The 18,169-nt window shown below is 46.0% G+C and overlaps 1 protein-coding gene across 3 annotated transcripts in view; it reads right to left on the reverse strand.

Moving 5' to 3' along the window:
• The window catches only part of USO1 (USO1 vesicle transport factor), a 33,316-nt gene that overhangs the window by 14,980 nt on the left and 167 nt on the right, over positions 1 to 18,169 (reverse strand). Inside the window, exons 2-12 of one of the 3 annotated variants that reach the window (XM_074148335.1) lie at positions 17,709 to 17,795; positions 17,523 to 17,587; positions 11,391 to 11,470; positions 9,528 to 9,539; positions 6,160 to 6,260; positions 4,138 to 4,240; positions 3,919 to 3,974; positions 3,182 to 3,302; positions 1,407 to 1,585; positions 502 to 642; positions 119 to 207 (exon numbers count right to left, since the gene is read on the reverse strand). In XM_074148335.1, the coding sequence (XP_074004436.1) occupies positions 119 to 207; positions 502 to 642; positions 1,407 to 1,585; positions 3,182 to 3,302; positions 3,919 to 3,974; positions 4,138 to 4,240; positions 6,160 to 6,260; positions 9,528 to 9,539; positions 11,391 to 11,470; positions 17,523 to 17,587; positions 17,709 to 17,795 (1,034 nt within the window). Of the gene's footprint in view, positions 1 to 118; positions 208 to 501; positions 643 to 1,406; positions 1,586 to 3,181; positions 3,303 to 3,918; positions 3,975 to 4,137; positions 4,241 to 6,159; positions 6,261 to 9,527; positions 9,540 to 11,379; positions 11,471 to 17,522; positions 17,588 to 17,708; positions 17,796 to 18,169 lie in introns of all 3 variants that reach the window. The other 2 variants (XM_074148337.1, XM_074148336.1) reach the window with 2 other exon arrangements.

Below are 18,169 nucleotides of genomic sequence, written 5' to 3' on the forward strand. Positions count from 1 at the left end.
ACACCCAACATGAACATGAAGCTGTCGCTGTATCCTGATTCCAAACTCTGGATTAGGCTGCCGTTGCCCAGACCAATACATCATTACCTAAAACAGTTAAACACTTTTCTTCCTCTACCTTGGTGGATTAGAAGGTGCGTTTACAGAGGCAAAGTAGTCTTGATTCATCTGGCATCCTCGAATGACCTCTGATACAGTATTAATGGTCTACAGAAAGGGCAGAGAAAAAAAAAATAAATGGATAGTTATATGTAAGCCATAACCTACTACCTACATCACTCCAAATTATTCAAGAGTACATTCTGGTTGCAGAATGTAATGTAAAATACTCTCTTACATTTACATTGCCCACACAGGAAGCTGACATCTCTGGCATCTGAAATACTTTCTTAGCAAATACTATAATTTCAGTTTGTCTCTGCAGCAACCAGTTATCCCCGATGACTCCTGCTTCCCCCCATCCAGCTGCCCCTGTCCCTCCATCCCTTGGCTCCCTCTTACTTCTGTCAGGATGTCGGCAGGAACTCCAGTTGCCATCAGGATGGTGCAGAGCTGCTGTAACAGCCCGCAGTGGAACATCGCCTTCTGGCAGCTGCTGGTGGCACCAGGAGGGTTTGTGGGAGACACCAGAACCCGCACAAGCTGGGGAAAAAACGAAGTTTCTATGTGAAGAGCCTAAGACCTTCTGAAATGCAGCATGAACCAAATTTACCCATTTCAAGTTTGGCCATGAAATAGAATTGCTCCTAAAAATGGGTGTAGAAGACAACAATTAAACAGCATGTCCATCTCGTTACTACATTTGATTTTGATGGCCATTTGGTTTTGAGTTCAGTGAAACCCTCTAAAACCTTCAAATATCTGACTCCATAGCAAATGTTGCAACGAAGTGATGAGAAATCGAGCAGTAACTGTTCTATCACTTGGCTCGCCATTAGTCAGAGCTACATTTCAGAAAGGGCGAAACTACCTTCAGCTTCCACACAAAGTGCCACAGAACAGGAAAATCTCATGTTGTTTTTTGGAGGGAGGAGCAGAAGGGAAAGTGCCCAACAATCAATGATTATGAACCCGGAATGAAGGCCGCTGCTGGAACTCGGTTAACACCCCAAAGCCATCCGTGAAGTCATACAGGAGGATTCCTTATACAGAACACCCTGAATTATGTATTTAACTGAAATGCCCGTTACATCTGAAGTTAGGTGAAACGAAGTTATGCGATACGCCAGCATTACAAATTCAGAATTCGTGCTGGAAGCAGTACATCCCATCAATGTTGGTCGCTAATTCTGAGCTAACCACCACATGGATTTCGCAGTTAACTGTTACATTACACTCACTTCTCATTGCAGTAGAGCTGAAAAAGTGCTGACATCAGTACTAAGGAGTTAGAGGAAGTGATTTACCTGCAGCATGAGGTGAAGATTAGTTACTTTCTGTGCAGACCACCCACAGTTGTCATCTCCAACTTCAAACCAAGGCTTCATACGCTGAATGTATGAACCTTCTTTGAAGAAATTTTGATTGGAATTATTATTCTTCAACAAGTTTTGTAATAGGAGGAGACAGTCTTCTACTACTATTCCTGGTGGGACAAAAAACCAAAAGATTAATCAAAGGATGACCCATGGGAAACTAACCAGCTCCTCCATGCACCAGGTATGTTCTAGATGGAACAGAGCACACGCTTCTGAACTCTTCATTCTTAACAATCGTTAGATTTGGATCAAAAACTGTGAACCTCATTCATGAAGAAAATAGGTAAATGTCACTAAATTAAATACATCAATGTTCATCCGGCGTATTTCCAAGGAAACCATAATTTTGTTTCTTCCGCAAGTCTGAAGCAAAAACGTTATTTCCAAAGAATACACAGTTCGTCTGAGTTAATTGGGTAGAAATGGGAAAAACTTCAAACAAAACCTCACAACCCCTTTGTGTCTTGAAGTGTCCCTGCTTCAGAGCCTGGCTACGCTGTCTCTTTGTATTGTGAGCACTAAAGTGAGGTTTCTCTTGAACTGCATTCAAACACAGCAATTCCTACTGGATTGCACATTCGTTCTCTTTAACCACTGCCTGCATCATCAACTCATTTCAAAGCTACTTTTTGGGTTATTTTGGTGGGGAAGCAATTTAACTGTGTACTCTGGGAAGAGAAAAGTCCTTAGACAAGTCTAACAAGAAGCCAACAGGAATGAGGGCAGCCTGGCTCTGGTACTGCTGGGATGGCTCCGAATCCGGACTCGGCAGGAAGGATAAAGACTTACTCCTTGCACTTCTGCGAACACACACTTGGGAGTGGGGGAGCAGAGCCCAGCTGGAACATTGCCCCTTCCCACCCCTGCTGCAGATGAGGAATGGACATGTAGGAGGGAAGCAGAGAACTCTTAGCAGTTAGGAATTTACATACCAAGTCTCCTACAATTATTAGCTGCCTAAAAATAGCAGCTTTGAATCAACAGTTTGGTTAATCCTTCCATGCCAACATACCTGGAATAATTCAGCTGGGAGAGAAGCATTAACTGCTCCTGCTGCCCACAGAAAGGTCATGGAACAGCAACCTGTCTTGTTACTGAAATAGATCCTGTAGCAAACTACAACTGGGGGTAAACTCATAATGTGTTGCTAATTAGGAAAAAAAAAAAAAAAAGAACACTTAAGTGCTGCATCATTTATGCTCATCTTTTTTATCCTTTCCCACTCCCCAACAGGTAAATGATTTGGCAAGGAGCTGACAGAAGAGTGAAGTTCCCAGGAAGGCTGAGGAAGCTCAGGAAGCTGTTACTCCAGCCACCACAAGCACACAGGGGTCTTGCAGGAGGAATGCAGACGCTGAACGCGGTAAGTGACAGATGCAGCACACGCACATCCCACACTCCATTCAAAGCACATCCATTCACAGACCTAAGCCAAGCAGGAACATGCCAACTCATGCACACATGCTCAGAGAAATTAACTGATGTTTTAACCAAGTCTCTCAAGACTAGTTCTCAAAGGATGCTGAAACCCTGCCGACTTGCTCTATCTGGTTTTGCTCAGTTTGTTACAACCAGGATGTGTTTTGATCCTTCTACCCACCGACCTGGCTCCAATTCCATAGTAACATCAGCCTGTAAACATTGACACCTAAGAGTCTGTGCAGAAGCACAAGACTATGAGTAGATCTTAGACATTTCCATACCTCCATCACTGTTTCCTTCTTCTGTGATAATATCCAGAAGTCTCTCGAAGGCATTTTCAAAGGCAACGATCTTCTGTATGGCTGCGTTACTTTTTGTCAATTGCTGTAACAACAAGACTCCCTTGACAGGTGGGGGAGAGAAGAAATTAAGAAATTAAACTTAGTTTTACTGGAACTACATGGCTTTTCACGAGTCACAGCTCTTAAAAGGATGCTAAATCAGCAGCATAACCCTTGCCCAGAATCACAGGAGAGAACTGCACGCCCTGCAACTCAGCACATCTAATAAAACCCACCACAGACGAGTTCCCTCGTGCCTTAAAAATAGAAGCACAGTACTATTAAGAAGGACACTAACTGGCTATACAGAAGGGGCAACTTGGAAAGTATCCTTCTGTAGTCAGTAATTAGAGCACTTCGGCACCTGATGAGTGAACTGCAGTGAACCTGCCAGAAGGCCAAAAGAAAAGATGAGCTCACCTACTAGGAAAGCCCTACACCAGGGTCAATGTTTGCATTAAAACAACAGTAACGGTATGATTTTGTGATGCGAAGGGTGATGAGGCATCCAAAAGCCACCCAACTCAACTGAGGAATGAAATATTCCCAATTAGCAACCACAATCATTTCTTCACATGTATTTGTTTAACTTAATCCTAATTCTGCACAAGTACCAAGCAGTTCAACTGACAGTTACTGTTTATAAAGAGGATAAACTGCCTTTGTTCTGTACTTACATCATTTCGTATAACCTCCCTAGAGTCTGCTAGTAAATCCATGAGTCTGGAAACACCTGCAAGAAACATAGTAAAAAAAAAAAAAAAGAGCATAAAGAAGTGCAGCTTCTTCATGCTGAAGGTCTTTAAAACACCTTGCTCGAGACTCCTCTAGCCCTCTGCCACGGCATCTGCTGAGCTTCCAGCTTCAAGTTTATCAGCAATAACTCAAACACTTACCCATAGGGCTGACAAGAATTATCTGCTGCACCTGAGGTCCTTGCTGCTTTAAGAGAGATGTAAGTAGTTTCACTCCAGGCCAACGAACGTGGAAATCAAATTCCTGCAGAGATGGAGAGGAGTACATCAAGAAATTAATTCCTCAGTATTCAGCCTTCTCTTCTAGACACCAGCTATGAACAGGCACCAGACAGACAAGGAATTTCATCTCCTCTCAACTTCTTTTTCAATCTATCCTCTTACAGCACATGGCTAGCAAGTCAAAACACTACCCTGTTCCATGGTTCTTTATTTTATTATCAGCAACGTGAACTCCACGCAGTTTCCTTTCCTCTCTCTCTCCTGCAATACTTTCCTACCTACTTCTTTCTAAAAACCAGTCAAGTCTGATATTGCCCAGACATCCAAGAGGGAAAGAAAAGCAAGCCCTTTTGTATCTTCTTCCTGTTTCCAAAGAGTAACAGCAGCTTCTCTGTTAAAAATTGGGTCTTGTCAGCAAGAGAAAGCTCAAGAACCAATGAGTCCACAGACAGACTTGACCGACCACAACAAACCTTTGGGCTCCCCAAGTCAGCTCTAACTCATTCAGCAGCTGGTGTCTGGGCCCTGTGTTCCCTCACAGAGCTTTCCATACTTCTCATCCTGCTGGTTTTAAAGCAGGAAGCCAGTACATCACTAACTTGGACAAGCAGTCTTATGTAACTCTGTTCCTAGTTATAAGTGAAAACTAAGTGTGTGCCATCCTTTCCTCAGCACCCAACCCACCTCAGGCACTGGCCAAGGTAAGTATCTCCGCTCTACTTGCTGCAGAGAGGTGGTAGCTAATCAATTTTCTAGCCAAGTGGGCTAGATGGTTTATAAGCTTTTTCTAAAACGGACTCTAGCACAGAAGAAACCCTGAATGGCACGATATTGCCAGCAAAGAACATGCTGAACTAAGGCATCTGCAGAGAAAAAGAATGGATAATGTACAAAATGCACAAAATGCAATGTACAGAACACATTGCAAGGTTCCAGCTCTGTACAACACTATCGACATTTTTATCAAATGACACTTGTGTGCAATTCAGCAGTCACGCAGCTCCATCTATAGGTTTCACCTATCTTTAGGAGAGATGCTCGCTGTTTTAAACTTGCAGATCTCAGGTTCAGACCAATAAAATCCTGCTGCAGAGTAAGGCCCTAGTCTGACTGTAACAGATACATCAATCAAGTATATCCTGGATTTTCATACAATACGTGTTGTATTTATGCATCTCAGGAATGTATTTATAAGCCAACTTTTTCCACTCCCTAAGTAGTTTTATAGGACTGTCAGCCACAAGCAGAAGTTTCAGAAAGATAATTTTACCGACTCACTAACCGTAGTCTACAAAACTGTGCTCCTGACTGGCATTTCCATCTACTGAGGTCAACACTCGGCACTTGGGGATTAAGCCTCAGGTCTACTGACAAATGTTTAATACCGCTGAAAGCGTGACAAAAGTTCCATATGGGAAGAGCAGAACATAGTCTTTTTACTGAAGACGGACTATGAAGGAAGCACAATCATATCCTTAGCTTGGAAACAAGATTTTTAACAGTTGAAAAAAGAGGCAGTCCTTGAGGATAAAGCCAGTGGAAAATGAGTTAAACACATCATGCTGATGGAAAGCAGTCACCCTTTCTGCTTGAACTGCATCTCAACAGGCATTACTATCTCATTATCATTTAATGATCATGTGAAAAATTATCCTTGCTTGAGTGACAACAGTTGCTGTTTGTGGGGAAACAATTTTTACTGTTTCTAATCAAATACCTAAACCCATTTCAGCGTTACGCTGCTTTAAAAGCTGCACTAACAGCGTTCATCCAGGTCATGGTCTTCACTCACCTCCAACCCCACATTCACTATGTCTAAGAACACCTCACATTTGACACGGGCTTCACTAGAAGGACAAAACCGGCTTTATCCATGAAGAGAACCTCCCCGTACAGCACCACATCTGTCTCAGTATTCCGAGAAAAGACTCTGTTACTCACCTCCACAAGAGTCAACAAGAGCGTGACATTTTCTTGCTGCTTAATGAAAATCTCTGTGAACTGACTTCCCAAATCATCAACTTGTTTTGGTAAGTTTTCTTCTGTAATAGTAAAAAAAACAATGTATTACAACACATGATTGGAAGAACTTGCAGTAGTTGTGATTTTTGTTCTTACTGAAATAGGGCCATGGGTGACACTAAGGCTTAGAGTCACTGCTATACTGTTAATCGAATTATTTTCAAAACAAACACTGACACCAGCTTTGCACAAAAGAGAAAACGTACGTTGCTCTAAACATAAATTTTATTGGGAGGTATTTTGTTGTAAAAACGTGAGGGAACCAAGAATCTACTAAACAAACTCATTACAAGAAAAAAAATCCTATTTTCATTGATCATATCTAACCAGACTGAGCTCTCACTCCCACCGTTGCCCGTTACGGATATAACTGAGCACACTCGAGTGAGCAGAGAATTCCGAGAGGAGAAGAGAACCCTCCCAGCAGAGGAGGAGCAGAAGCCCCAAAGCAGCTGCGTTCACCTGCAGCTGAACTGGGCCAGTCGAGAAGTTCCCCATAAGGAACGTGCAAAGCACGTTTCAGAGCAAGAGGCTCGAAGAGAGAGGTGGATGGAATATAAACCATCTCAAGCTAAATGGCTCAAACACCTCATTTCTTTCGGTTTAGCAACAGAAGAGACCTAAACATCAGGAAAGGAGAGTAAGCGCGAAGCAGATGAGCAGCAAAACCTCTCAGCCTTGGAATGTGAATTAATTTCACGAGGGAAATGAAATGCCACTGTTATTTACTCTTCAGTTGTGTAGAACTGGGGTAGCACATGAATTTCATCTTACACTTATTTCTGCATCGTTGTTGCACAAACAAAAACCAGCAGAAAATGTGCAAAAAGCATCTCTGCCCCACTGCTGTTTTTCTCGGCTGAGCAACAACTTACAAAGCTATTTCACAAAACAGTCCTGCGTAGGGACTACTGCTTGGCATAGCTAAGGAATTTCAGCTGAAAAATTGAGGAAGAGTGATTCTAATTCAAAGGGAGTTGCTTTTATTATACTTTCATTTTGGCCAGGAAGAGAAGACGTTTCATTCAAGTCCAGTACAGTCCCCGAGACCTCAGCAGTGGTACAAATCCTGGGGTGTCCAGGACCCCAGTGGCCACCCGCTATGAAACAAGTCTCTCTTCGAATTTAAAAAATGGGTTGGTGCTTTGCCTGGTTGTGTTTACATGAGGATTCTCAGGAGAGCACAGAAAGCCAGCGAGCGCAGGCTAACCACTCACACCCAGCTCCAGCCAAGCACCCTTCTCCCCACACCGCCCCAAACAGCCTTCTGCTTTCCTGCTTTCTCCCCAAAACCTCCCGTCTCGGGCAGCTCGGAGCCCGAGGCTTCGCTGAGGAGCCGCAGGAAAGGCACCGCTGCTCCTCTTGGAAATGGGGCTGCTCTACAAATCACACAGAGGGACATCCAGCGCCGCGACACCGTCCCACGCCAGCTGAGGAAACCACAGCTCAGGGACAGAAAATGGGGGGTAAAGCCACTGAATTCATCCAAAGGTCTGATTTGCTTAAGCGAAGACAAAACAAGGATTTTTCCTCCTGCTTAAAGTGCGGGATCCACAGCCTTATCAAGGAGTCACTAACAAACCATTAACAACCGAGCAGCTATAAACAGGGTCAAAGACCACACGTAATCTTCAATCTCTGCACCTTGTCAGGGCTACGGCAGAACGGAGAATGCAAAGGACTCTACCATAAAAATCTGGTGCCAAGAAAACAATTTTAATTCAAGCAGCCCAATTCAAACCATTGGCAGTGGTGATTCACTTCAAGGTGTCAGTTCATAACACCTTATTTTTAAGGATTTCCAATCCAGGAAGGAGGCGTTTGTTTGGCCTTTCAGACATCAGAGCAGCTGCCCACGTCTCTCATGTAGCTGTATCTCCCCCTTGAAGCCGGCTTATCCGTAGGTCGCTTACAAGAGGGAGAGAGAAGCAGCACCAGCCTGCTCTACATTTTTAGCTGCAGAGGTTATGAAATACTAACAAAAGATGACAAAAGGGAGGGCAGAGTGTGTGCAAAAATAACTCTAGCCCAGGCACGTGGCGTTTGCAGCATACAAGTCCCACAGCGAGCTCTCTGAAGCGAGGGGCTTACCAACTCTGGGGCACTCCTGGTTCACAGAAAGAAACGAAAAGCCCGGGTATGGCAACTCCACAGGAGCCCAGTTGCTCACTCCCTGCTGCAGAGTAAGAGGCAGCTTCGCTGAGAACCATACAGGGATCGCACACGCTAGAGCTCCCTGCAGACCACGGAAAGCCACAGACCTAAACGTTTTTTTCCTTTTAAATGGGCGCTTAGGTCAAAATATTTCACTTTTGAATTTTCCCTGAGCTGCCACTGAACATCTTGTCCTTTGCCCAAACTCAGCTACAAATGGGAAGTGTCTGAACTATGGATTCCTCCCAATCCAACTCGGTCCTTGCACAAGTCCCAGGTGCGGAGGCAGAACCTGAGCGGTGCACACCACTTATACAGCAGGACACACAACTGATTCCAGAAGCTTGGATCTAGTTCAGGATGTTTAAGATTCTTCTATAAAAAGGCCAAATTAAAGTCGTCTTTTTTTCCTTCTCTCAACTCTTCCTTTTTCCTATCAGCATTTCTTCTACTAAATTTGAAGAAATAAAGAAAGAAACAGACAAAGTGAAACTGCATCTTCTCCTAATGTGGATACACCAGGGATCTTGGAACCAGACTCCTGCCAGTAACCGCTCTTTAAATCCACACATTCACAGGGCTCAAAGAGAATGACTTCCATCTGTTAAGATTAGCTCCGAGTGATCTACTAACAAGCAGCAGTGCAAGCTAGAATTTAATCTTAAAATAAACAGATGAAGCGCACTTTTATAAAACCAGTTTAAAGGAGGAGAACATACAAAGCGTTAGTGGTAGCTCAGGGTAGCAGCGCACACTGTATTTCAACATGCATTGCTTAAAAGAGACACTGTGAAGGGTGCTCACGTGCAGCATTGACCACCGAAACTCATTCACAAACCTTTGCCCGTTAAAATCCTACCGCTGCTGAAGCTGCACGCTTTGATGACATCCTAAACCAGAACCATCTCTGGAGATCTGCTGGCATTCGACGTGCCCAAATCACACGAGAAATAAAATTGGGAAGACACTCCAGCTCCAAAGCAAACGTGTAGAGCAGAATGCAAAGAGCTTTCACGGGGCCCCAGAGCAAGTCTTTACAGTGTCCCTTTTAAACAGCAGCAAGAGTTACGGGTGTGAGGAGCAACTAGGCCTAAAACAAAGTGCTGTATTTGTATAAGTAAAGGTTCTTTTACCTTCAGAATCATCTGTCAGTGCAGATAAAAGAAAAAGAAACAAGAGAAAGGTTTACAAGTTGAACAGCTTTCCAAACAGCACAAGCTCAGGTTTTCAAAGCAGCCACCCTGGCTTTCTACGGCAGCGATCACTCCTTGTGGAAGTGGCCAAACCGAACAACCCCAGAACTCTTAAAACACTGGTGATCACACACAGGTAACTCAAGTTTGTCAATTCCTTGCTCTTCATAAGAGACTGCTAATAACATTCCTGTCAAGGGCACTACAGGGATTCACCAGTGCTGTAAAACTCTGATCTTGTTTAAAACCTCCTTCATCAAGATCAGGCAACTGGATGGCCAAGGGAGAGAAGGGCAAGTAAGGGAAGTGACAATTTGAGAGGTGGTTAAGAATAACATCACAGGTGGCTTTCAGCTTGCAAGTCTCTGGCAGCTACCTGAGATGAGACAGTTCATTGTAGAAGGCACCGTGAAAGGGGACACAACCTGAATGCCAACATACTGGCAGAAATTTATTCATTCTGGAGAGCCCTCACCTACTCTCCATTAGGCTATTTTTCACTTAAGGAGCCTTTGAAGAATTATCTTGGGGTAAATACTGCGGACAAGAGACTTTAGCTCAAACAGCAGTATCACCTCGTATTTTGCCCATTCACAGGAGCATTGGCACCCCACTACACGTAATGGAAACTGAAAAGCGAGGTACGAGCGCTGTCAGGAAGTAGAGAGACTCTTGAGGTCCATGGCAAATGCAGGATGTTATGGACCCACAGATATTCACTCATCTTAAATTTATCCTTCTGCTCACACAGTATTGGTGTTTGCCCAAAACCTCTGATTTTTTTTGGACAAGCAGTATGATGGATTTTCACATTCATTCACCCCAAAGCAGAATGGATACCCTACAAGAGCATCACCTACCTGGCAGTTGGCTGTGTGAGTGTAACTGGTACCTGGTCTCCACTCCACCCAGTGATGGTGATGGAGGCAAGGCCACCCTGCCTGTGTCTGACAAATGGCTCTTCCCAAACTACGCTGGCACGGCCCTCAGCCAGACCCCATCCCCTTTCCCTAGGCCTGTCCTTGATTCTGAAGCCAGGGACACTCGGACTGTCCTGCCCGGAATGGTTATAACCCGCAACTGGGTTGTCAGAAACATCTGGCTCTTCTTCAGCCTGGGCACTCACGGCTCCAATTCACGGATTTAGTTTTAAGAACGTTCCTCTTGCCCCAGCCTAGTTTGGGTCACTGCTGTCCTTGTCTTCAGCACACTCATGTCTCTGTGAAATACGGGGTTATTTTTAACGGCTCCAACCATTTTACCAGCCTTTCAGACCGGTTTTTATGGCCTATCAAGAACGGCCTTCAAAAAATACAATAAAGGCAGGAGGGTGAGGGAGTTTCAGAGCCCAGCTGTGCAGTGTCTGCTTCTACACCCAACGACCCCGGGAGGCACAGGCAGAGTCTCTTTCTGAAGTGCCACAGCAGGGCTGGAAAAGGTGGTTTTCACACTTAGGTGTAGCCACCCTCTCTCTCTCAATATCCTTGTTAAATCATCAGATAGCAGTGTCCCATTTGGCAGCCACAGCCAGCACTGTCCATTCCCATTTACAAACTAGAAAAAACAATTAATTATCCCATTCCAGCCTGGCTGCTGTTCACAGAATGTAGTTTTTTTAATTAATACACAAGTCATTCATTATTAGTTTAACGCAAGTTGCATACAACAAGATTTTTAGCATTGTTGTAACAGCTACACAATCACAAAGCATTATTACATCAGAGTATTACAACTTACAATGTGAACAAAACCACCGAGGAAAGCACCCCACAGTTAGAACAACTATTACTACCAAGGGCTTACCTTGCTCCTCCTCTTCTAGGTCATTCGATATTACATTGTAGAGAGTGTCCAAGGCATAGCCAATTATTTCAGAATCTGAACTGCAAATGAAAGAACCACTTTTCTTTAATAACTTATTTCCAACTACTCTTACAACATCGTTTTTCTGCAGAGGCAGCTCCCTTTGCAGCATTAGAGTGAGTGAGAGGGGCTGATGCTGACAGACGTTTTGTGATACCACGTAACCACGAGCTGTCCTGACCCTAAGTGGAGCCAAACTCCTTTTCCCAGTTCCATTCCCTCAGGTGGCCACATCCAGAACATCTGGTGACACAAGATGACCGCAGGAAACTTCACTGTAAGTGTGCCTTCCATTTCCCAAGTCACTCTTTCCAACCTGCTCCTTGAGCAAACCGGGAGCAATCTCTGGGAGGGAGTTGGTCACCCAAGGAAGCTGCAGAGGAGCTCCAGCCCCGTCCCAGGGAAGACCCTCCCCGCTGCCCCGACAGCAAGAACCAGGGGCCAGGCCTTGTGCTCCATGTGAACCCAATGAGGACAACTATGGATTGTCCCAAAGGGGCCAGCCCCCCTGTCGCCAACTGGGACTACACCCAGTTATTAAGGGTTTCTGAACTCCAAGCATCCCCAGGAAGCTGCTGGGCGGCCAACCCAACCCCAAAGCATTAGGTCACCTGCCTACACCAAGACTCTGCCCTTAACGAACTCTGCTTTAAGAGAAACCTGTTTCTTCTGCATTACAAAGCCTAAACAATCCATAAACCCTACGCTAAAACAAAGACCCAACACAAGAGTTTTGGGGGGGTATGTAACCGTTTTTGCTGCTTGCTTTGTTGCCCATAATGCAGAAAAATGTGAAAGCACGGCTGGTTGAAAAACAAAGGATCAGAAAACCTAACGTCCCAAAGGCAGGCACCTCAGGCTGCAAAGGACACACCGTGGCTATTTTCACGGCTTGCCCAGCATCCGAAGATCACCCTGCCGAAACGGGACCCCTCGTTCAAACTCCTCAGTATCTGCTTTCACTGATCCCCAAAGCATGCAAAGTAAGGCCTCCACACCAAGGATAAATTTGCATTTTAAGAAGCTACTAGGCCAGTTCAGAGCAGAGGCCCAAAAAACAACCTGTCTAACCAGCAAACTTAAAAGCCAAGCCTTAATCGAGGGCAACTATCTCTGCTACACCACTAATTAAAGATGACAGACCTACAGAAGCAACCAAGAAAACTAGAGGTGCCTTGAGGTGAGCCACCCCCTTGAAGAGGACAGAATGGAGCAATCGGTCCCTACATTTCCTGTATCACCACAGCAAGGGCTTTAGCGAGCTGTCACAGCGGCACCTCCCTTCCCTCGGCTCACACACTACATCTGAAGGTAGAAGTAATCAGGTGTCAGTGTAGTTTGTTCTTTCACGTCAGGTTTTGAATTGAATCCTGGCCCTGCTGATGTCCTCCCTTTCCTCAGCATGTCACTCAACTCATAGCACCTGCTTTTAAGCTGGGCTGTAACAGAAACAAAAGGGAAAAAAATAAAAATTATCTCCTCCCCCGCCAAACTGTTAGTCAACGCGAGTAAAGGAAGCCTTTAGTCCGTGTCGAGGGTCTCATCCAGCAGGTATGCTGAGATTTCAAGCCTGCTTATGTCTTCCCTTTATTGTAATTTTAGTTCTCCAACACAACACTACAGAGCCTATGGTTTCCCTTTTGATGGAACTGAAACAATTCCACATCTGAAAAACACATAGAAATTATTTCCTGGAGACGTAAAAAAAAAAAAAAAAAAACCCAAGCTGCAGCCTTGCTTTTGCTTTCCCTCACTTGGGAAATCACGGCAGCTACAAAAAAGTAATCAGATTTTATGTAGCTGGGGCAAAGGCAGGCCTTGTTTCTCCTGCGGAGGGAGGAACACGTTCCAGAAGGAGGACAGCAGCGTCCCATCTTTGCTGCTCGCTGCCTTGCTCCCATCTGCTCTTCACCACACACCCCATTTTATTGATTATTCTGCTCGGACTGAACCTGTGCAGCTTTTGCTCTGTAGTGAAAAACCAGTCAAGAAAGAGCCTTCCAGTCTCTCAGACATCCATAGAAGACGCGGCCTTTACCCAATGCAACAACCCAGCGTAAGCCCCCTCGGGCATCTTCCCTCTGCCTTGTGCTTTTATGCAGCGCTCCACTAAGACGTCAGTGCACAAAAAAGAGCAGAAAATACTCTGATGGGCACGAAGGCACCCGTGTACTGTCCTGCCCAGGTAGGGTGCCCCGAAAATGCTTTTACCTATTCTTCTAAAACTACGGCATTTTGCTGTCAGAATAGAGACAAGCACCATCCATGCTGTCAGGAAAAGCATTTCTGTCGTGTCATCAATCACAGACTGCCTGGAAAGGAGGGCATTTTGTTACCCCTGATAACTCAAGCCATGGAAAGGCTATCAAAGGGGTAACGACATTTATATTACCTCTTACAGAAATTTTAATGAGAAGCATATTACAATTCAAAAATTTGGAACTAACAGCACATAAATGAGGTCTGTGCCTTAAGAGAAAAAAAATAATTCTCCGTCTTTCACTTCATGTTTCAAACTATGAGAATTGTCACGCTGAAGTTTAAGAACCTTGTTATAGAAATCGAACCAAAGCAGGTAAAGATGAAGCTGACTCCTTGCTCTGGTGCCTTCTCCCACACCAACAGTTAAGCAGTGCTGGCCTGTGCTACGCTCAATGCACAATCATTTTTCAAAATAATCCCTGGTGGGATGTGGCAACATCTAGACAGCAGGTCAGGGAAAGTCCTCTAGGAGATCACAGTTCCTACTTCACATTACAAACTAAACATACGGCATAAGAACACTGGTGTGTGTAAGAGTCTGGGACATTTAAAGGCTCAGGAGCGTTATCAGGCCCAGGACAGCTGATGCCCTTCGCTGAAAAACTAGTGAAAGAAGTCAGTTTTCTAGAGAAGGAGTTTTAAGTCCTCAGGCAGGAGACAGAGCTTAAGGCAATCTACAAGTAAACCACACAACGAGTGTGTTCATCTCCCAGCCAGAAGCGGTGCGTTCCTGTTCCGGGATGAAGGCTGCACGCAGTCCACAGCAGCAGCGTAAGAGCTGAGGACAGAGAGGAGAACAGGACACAAGAGGCACTCACCGTTTCAGCGCGGCCGTGCAGACCTGGCCTTCTCCCTGCTGAAGTAATGGATGAAGCTATAAATGTCTCTCACCTCGCACTAACAAATTCAGAATTAAGAAAATATCAGCATGCCTTATAACACCAAAAGCTGAAGAAAAGTGTGATTCCCTACAAGGGAAGTAAATGATTAGCAGAGCAACGAGGCTGCAAGTGGAAGGAAGGAGAGAACTGCTACTACAGAGCTGATCCCCTCGCTTGTGCTTCACTCCAGATTCCAAGGGAAGGAACAGCTGATTCACCAAAATCAGAAGATGCTCCGGAAATGAGAGACAGCTACTTTATTACTCCAGGGCTACATGAATAATAGTTAATGTAATTCTCAGAAAAGATAAGAGCCGTACTATTGTACTTGGCTGAGAAGGTCTTAAAACCAAATGACTTTTCCATTAGATACTGATTTCACAATGAGCTTGTTTGCATTAGGAAATAATCATCTCTTACCAGCAAAGTTGCTGCACTTTTTCATATTGCTATCACATATTCCAGCGAGACAGATGCTGCTGCAGATCAAACACTTGTGCATCTTGAGCTATTCCATTAATTTTTGGTAAATGCATAGCAGGAAAGCGTTGCTTTTGTCACTGTTCTCATGTTACAGTCTCTGTGCACAGCTATGAATTCCACCCGGGCGCTGCGAATTCAGAGAGCCCATGCCTGCTGCTGGCTCCTCCTCTGTAATTCTTTCCACCCCAGCCCTGCAAAAAAGGCTGGAGAGCAGATGAAGCCTCACCTGATACAGCCCAACCAAGCCCTGCTTCTACTCAGTTGGGAACCAAGAGAGGAATCTCAGGGATTACGTTCATGATGCACACCAACCACAGCACCTACAGGCATACATCATCTCCCGTCAGTAAGGTAACAACCATCTGCAGCTTCACGGCCAAAAAGCTTCACCTCAGGAGCTCCACCACCCATCCTCAGGCCAACCTGAAACTGGCCATCCTCAGGCCGACCACTGAAAAAGCACACTTATCTAAAGCTAAGCTACAGAGGAAAACACAAGTCCCTGCTTTGACCTCAGCGTACTGTTTTCCTGGTCCTTTCATATTTCTAAACAAATCAGACCTCCTGTAATCGTCAGCTTCACAACAACACAGTCACCGCACAGGACCAGCGCGAGGGAGTCACTCGCACGAACAGGGTCACACGTGAGGAGACAACTTGAGTCAAACATTGCCTTTTCTCTGAAGTTGCACTGCTGCTTCTTAAACATAATCTTAAACAGCTGCAATGCCAAAAAAATAAAAAATAATAGAGGAGGACAAGGGGAGAAAATGAGCATATTCTACTTCTGCAGAAAGCTTCAGGGCGCCCGAGGTGGGCATAGGAAAGGTCCATCTCTACAGTCGTTGACACCAAACGGTGCAGTCACACCACCTGTAACATACACCTGAACCTGTCAGACACAGGGGATACAATCAGAGCTCTCAAGTGAACCCCAGCGTATGACAGGTTGCCCAGCTGAGCTGCTGCTCCACCATAAAACGTGCCATAGGAAATCTGCCTACCAACGTTTTGTGGAAGACAGCGTGTTTTCAGCTGAAAACCCAAAAGCCAGAAAGATGTATTTACTGTTTTCTGAACTGCAGCCTGAGTCACACAAGACATCTACACAGAGCCCCGGCACACACAAATTCCAAAGGGACAACTGGAGCCCAAAAAGCACAGAAAAGCTCTCAAGTTCCTGCCCCGAAGGGTTCGGGTTGGCACCTCAAAGGAAAGGAGATCAGTAGAGCCCCGCCTCCCTTCGCAAGGTTCAAACCCGGCCTCAAGAGCAGATAAGTGGATGAAAGCAGGCTCCTCGACCTCATTTTTTGAAGGGCTTCCCCTTCATCTCAGGGACAGCTACTCCTCTAACCTTTCCTCTTACTGTTTGCATCATTCAAGTTACACACAGGCCAGACGTTCGTTTTTAACTACCCAAGCCAAGGGAACAGAAATAACACGGGCTCATCTAGCCACCGGCCCCTGGCAGAACTGGCCAGGCAAGGAAGGCCACCAGCAGCCTCCAGCTGAGCACTGAAGAGCTTCTTGTCACTCCTGTCCCATAAAGGTAAGCGGAGCAAGATGCCTCCTTCTAGAGACTGAGCCACTGCTTTCCTCATTCTCCTTTGCCTCGATGTAGAAGACACACTCCTGCCTCCCATGTACCCACATGCGCCCCCATGACTGGTTTTTTTTATATAGATTTACCAACTTCACCTTCAAATCCAGAGTGAAAGCCTGTCACGATACACTTGCCTACCTAAGCACTACATCGGAGGGCTGCAAAGAGGTGCCAACTTCCAACACGTGGGTACTGCCAGGTACAGCAACGCCATCGTTCGCAGAAAGAGATGGGTAGCAAAGATACCTTAAATGCTGGATTGCATAGATACTACATTCTGGTCTACACGAAGTATTTAAACTTCACAGCAGCCACGGAGTCCAGCTCTCCCGTGTACTTGAACCTTTCAGTGTAAATACCTGCCCTACCCCCCATGACAGAATCATTCCACCCATTCACTTGATGACACACATCTGAGAAAACACACATTTGCTGACTTCATTCGTTCCCTCCTAATTCTGTGCAGTCCAGCCAGTAACAGGTTGATGTGGGTTATTTCAAATACTGTATGTAATTAACGTTGCCACTTCAGATTTACCTCTCCACAGCAGTGGAAAGCGACCAGAAGCTTTAAGATGCACTTTGGCACCATCTTTACTCTAGAACCGGTCTTTCTGTCCCTCATCCAAGTTCCTGGAATTCTGTTCTTTTCACCCCTGCGATTAAAGTTTGTCGTCATAAGAAGCCACCGTGCCAGAAGACTTGTGAGGAACCCAGCTCCCCTCCCAGCTTCGTGGGGACACAGAACCGTGTCCGGGGGACTCAGTACGTGTCTGCTCCCGCAGGGCAGAGGGGTCCGGTTCTCAGCCGGAGGTGGCTGCCAGAAGCCAGCACCCTGCTTACCGGTCTGTCTGCAGAACGTGGATGAGATGCTCCATAGCCTGTATGCCGACCTCCAGCCGGTACTTCTGTTGGGGGGAAAAAACAGATAGTTAATGGTCTAGCTCAAAGTCCAAACAAAGCTTTTTAAGAAATACATCAGGAAAGCATTAAAAAGACGTGTGGCTCTCCTGGAAGTTCGGTACTTACCTTGGATAACGATTTAAGGGCACGTACTGCATCCCTCCGGTCATCTAACAGAGTGGAAGAAGCCACTCGGTCACAGAGCTTCTGGATCTGGGAACACACCAGGCGGGAGTGAGCACCGACCGGGGGAGGCACCGGCTCCCAGCGCCCCACCGAACGCCGCCCGGCCTCGGGACCGGCGGGGAAAACTGCCGAAACCCCGTTTCCCCCCGCAGAACAAGGCGCCGTGCCCCCGGACTAACCCGGACAACCCCCGGCCCGACACAGCCCCCGCCGCACCGGGGAGGGCGCAACAGCCGCATCGCGGCTACCGGCCCTGCCCCCGCTCCGGTCTGGAGTGAAAAGACGTTCCCTGCCGCTGCGCAGCCACCGGGCCTGCCCGCGGGACGAGCTGTCACCGCCCGGGCCGGGGGCGGCGGCCGGGGACAGCGCTCCTTTCCCGGCCCGCCCGCGGCCTCCCCCGC

This window comes from Numenius arquata, chromosome 5 (genome assembly GCF_964106895.1).
Source record: "Numenius arquata chromosome 5, bNumArq3.hap1.1, whole genome shotgun sequence".
In the NCBI taxonomy this organism is placed as follows: Eukaryota; Metazoa; Chordata; class Aves; order Charadriiformes; family Scolopacidae; genus Numenius; species Numenius arquata.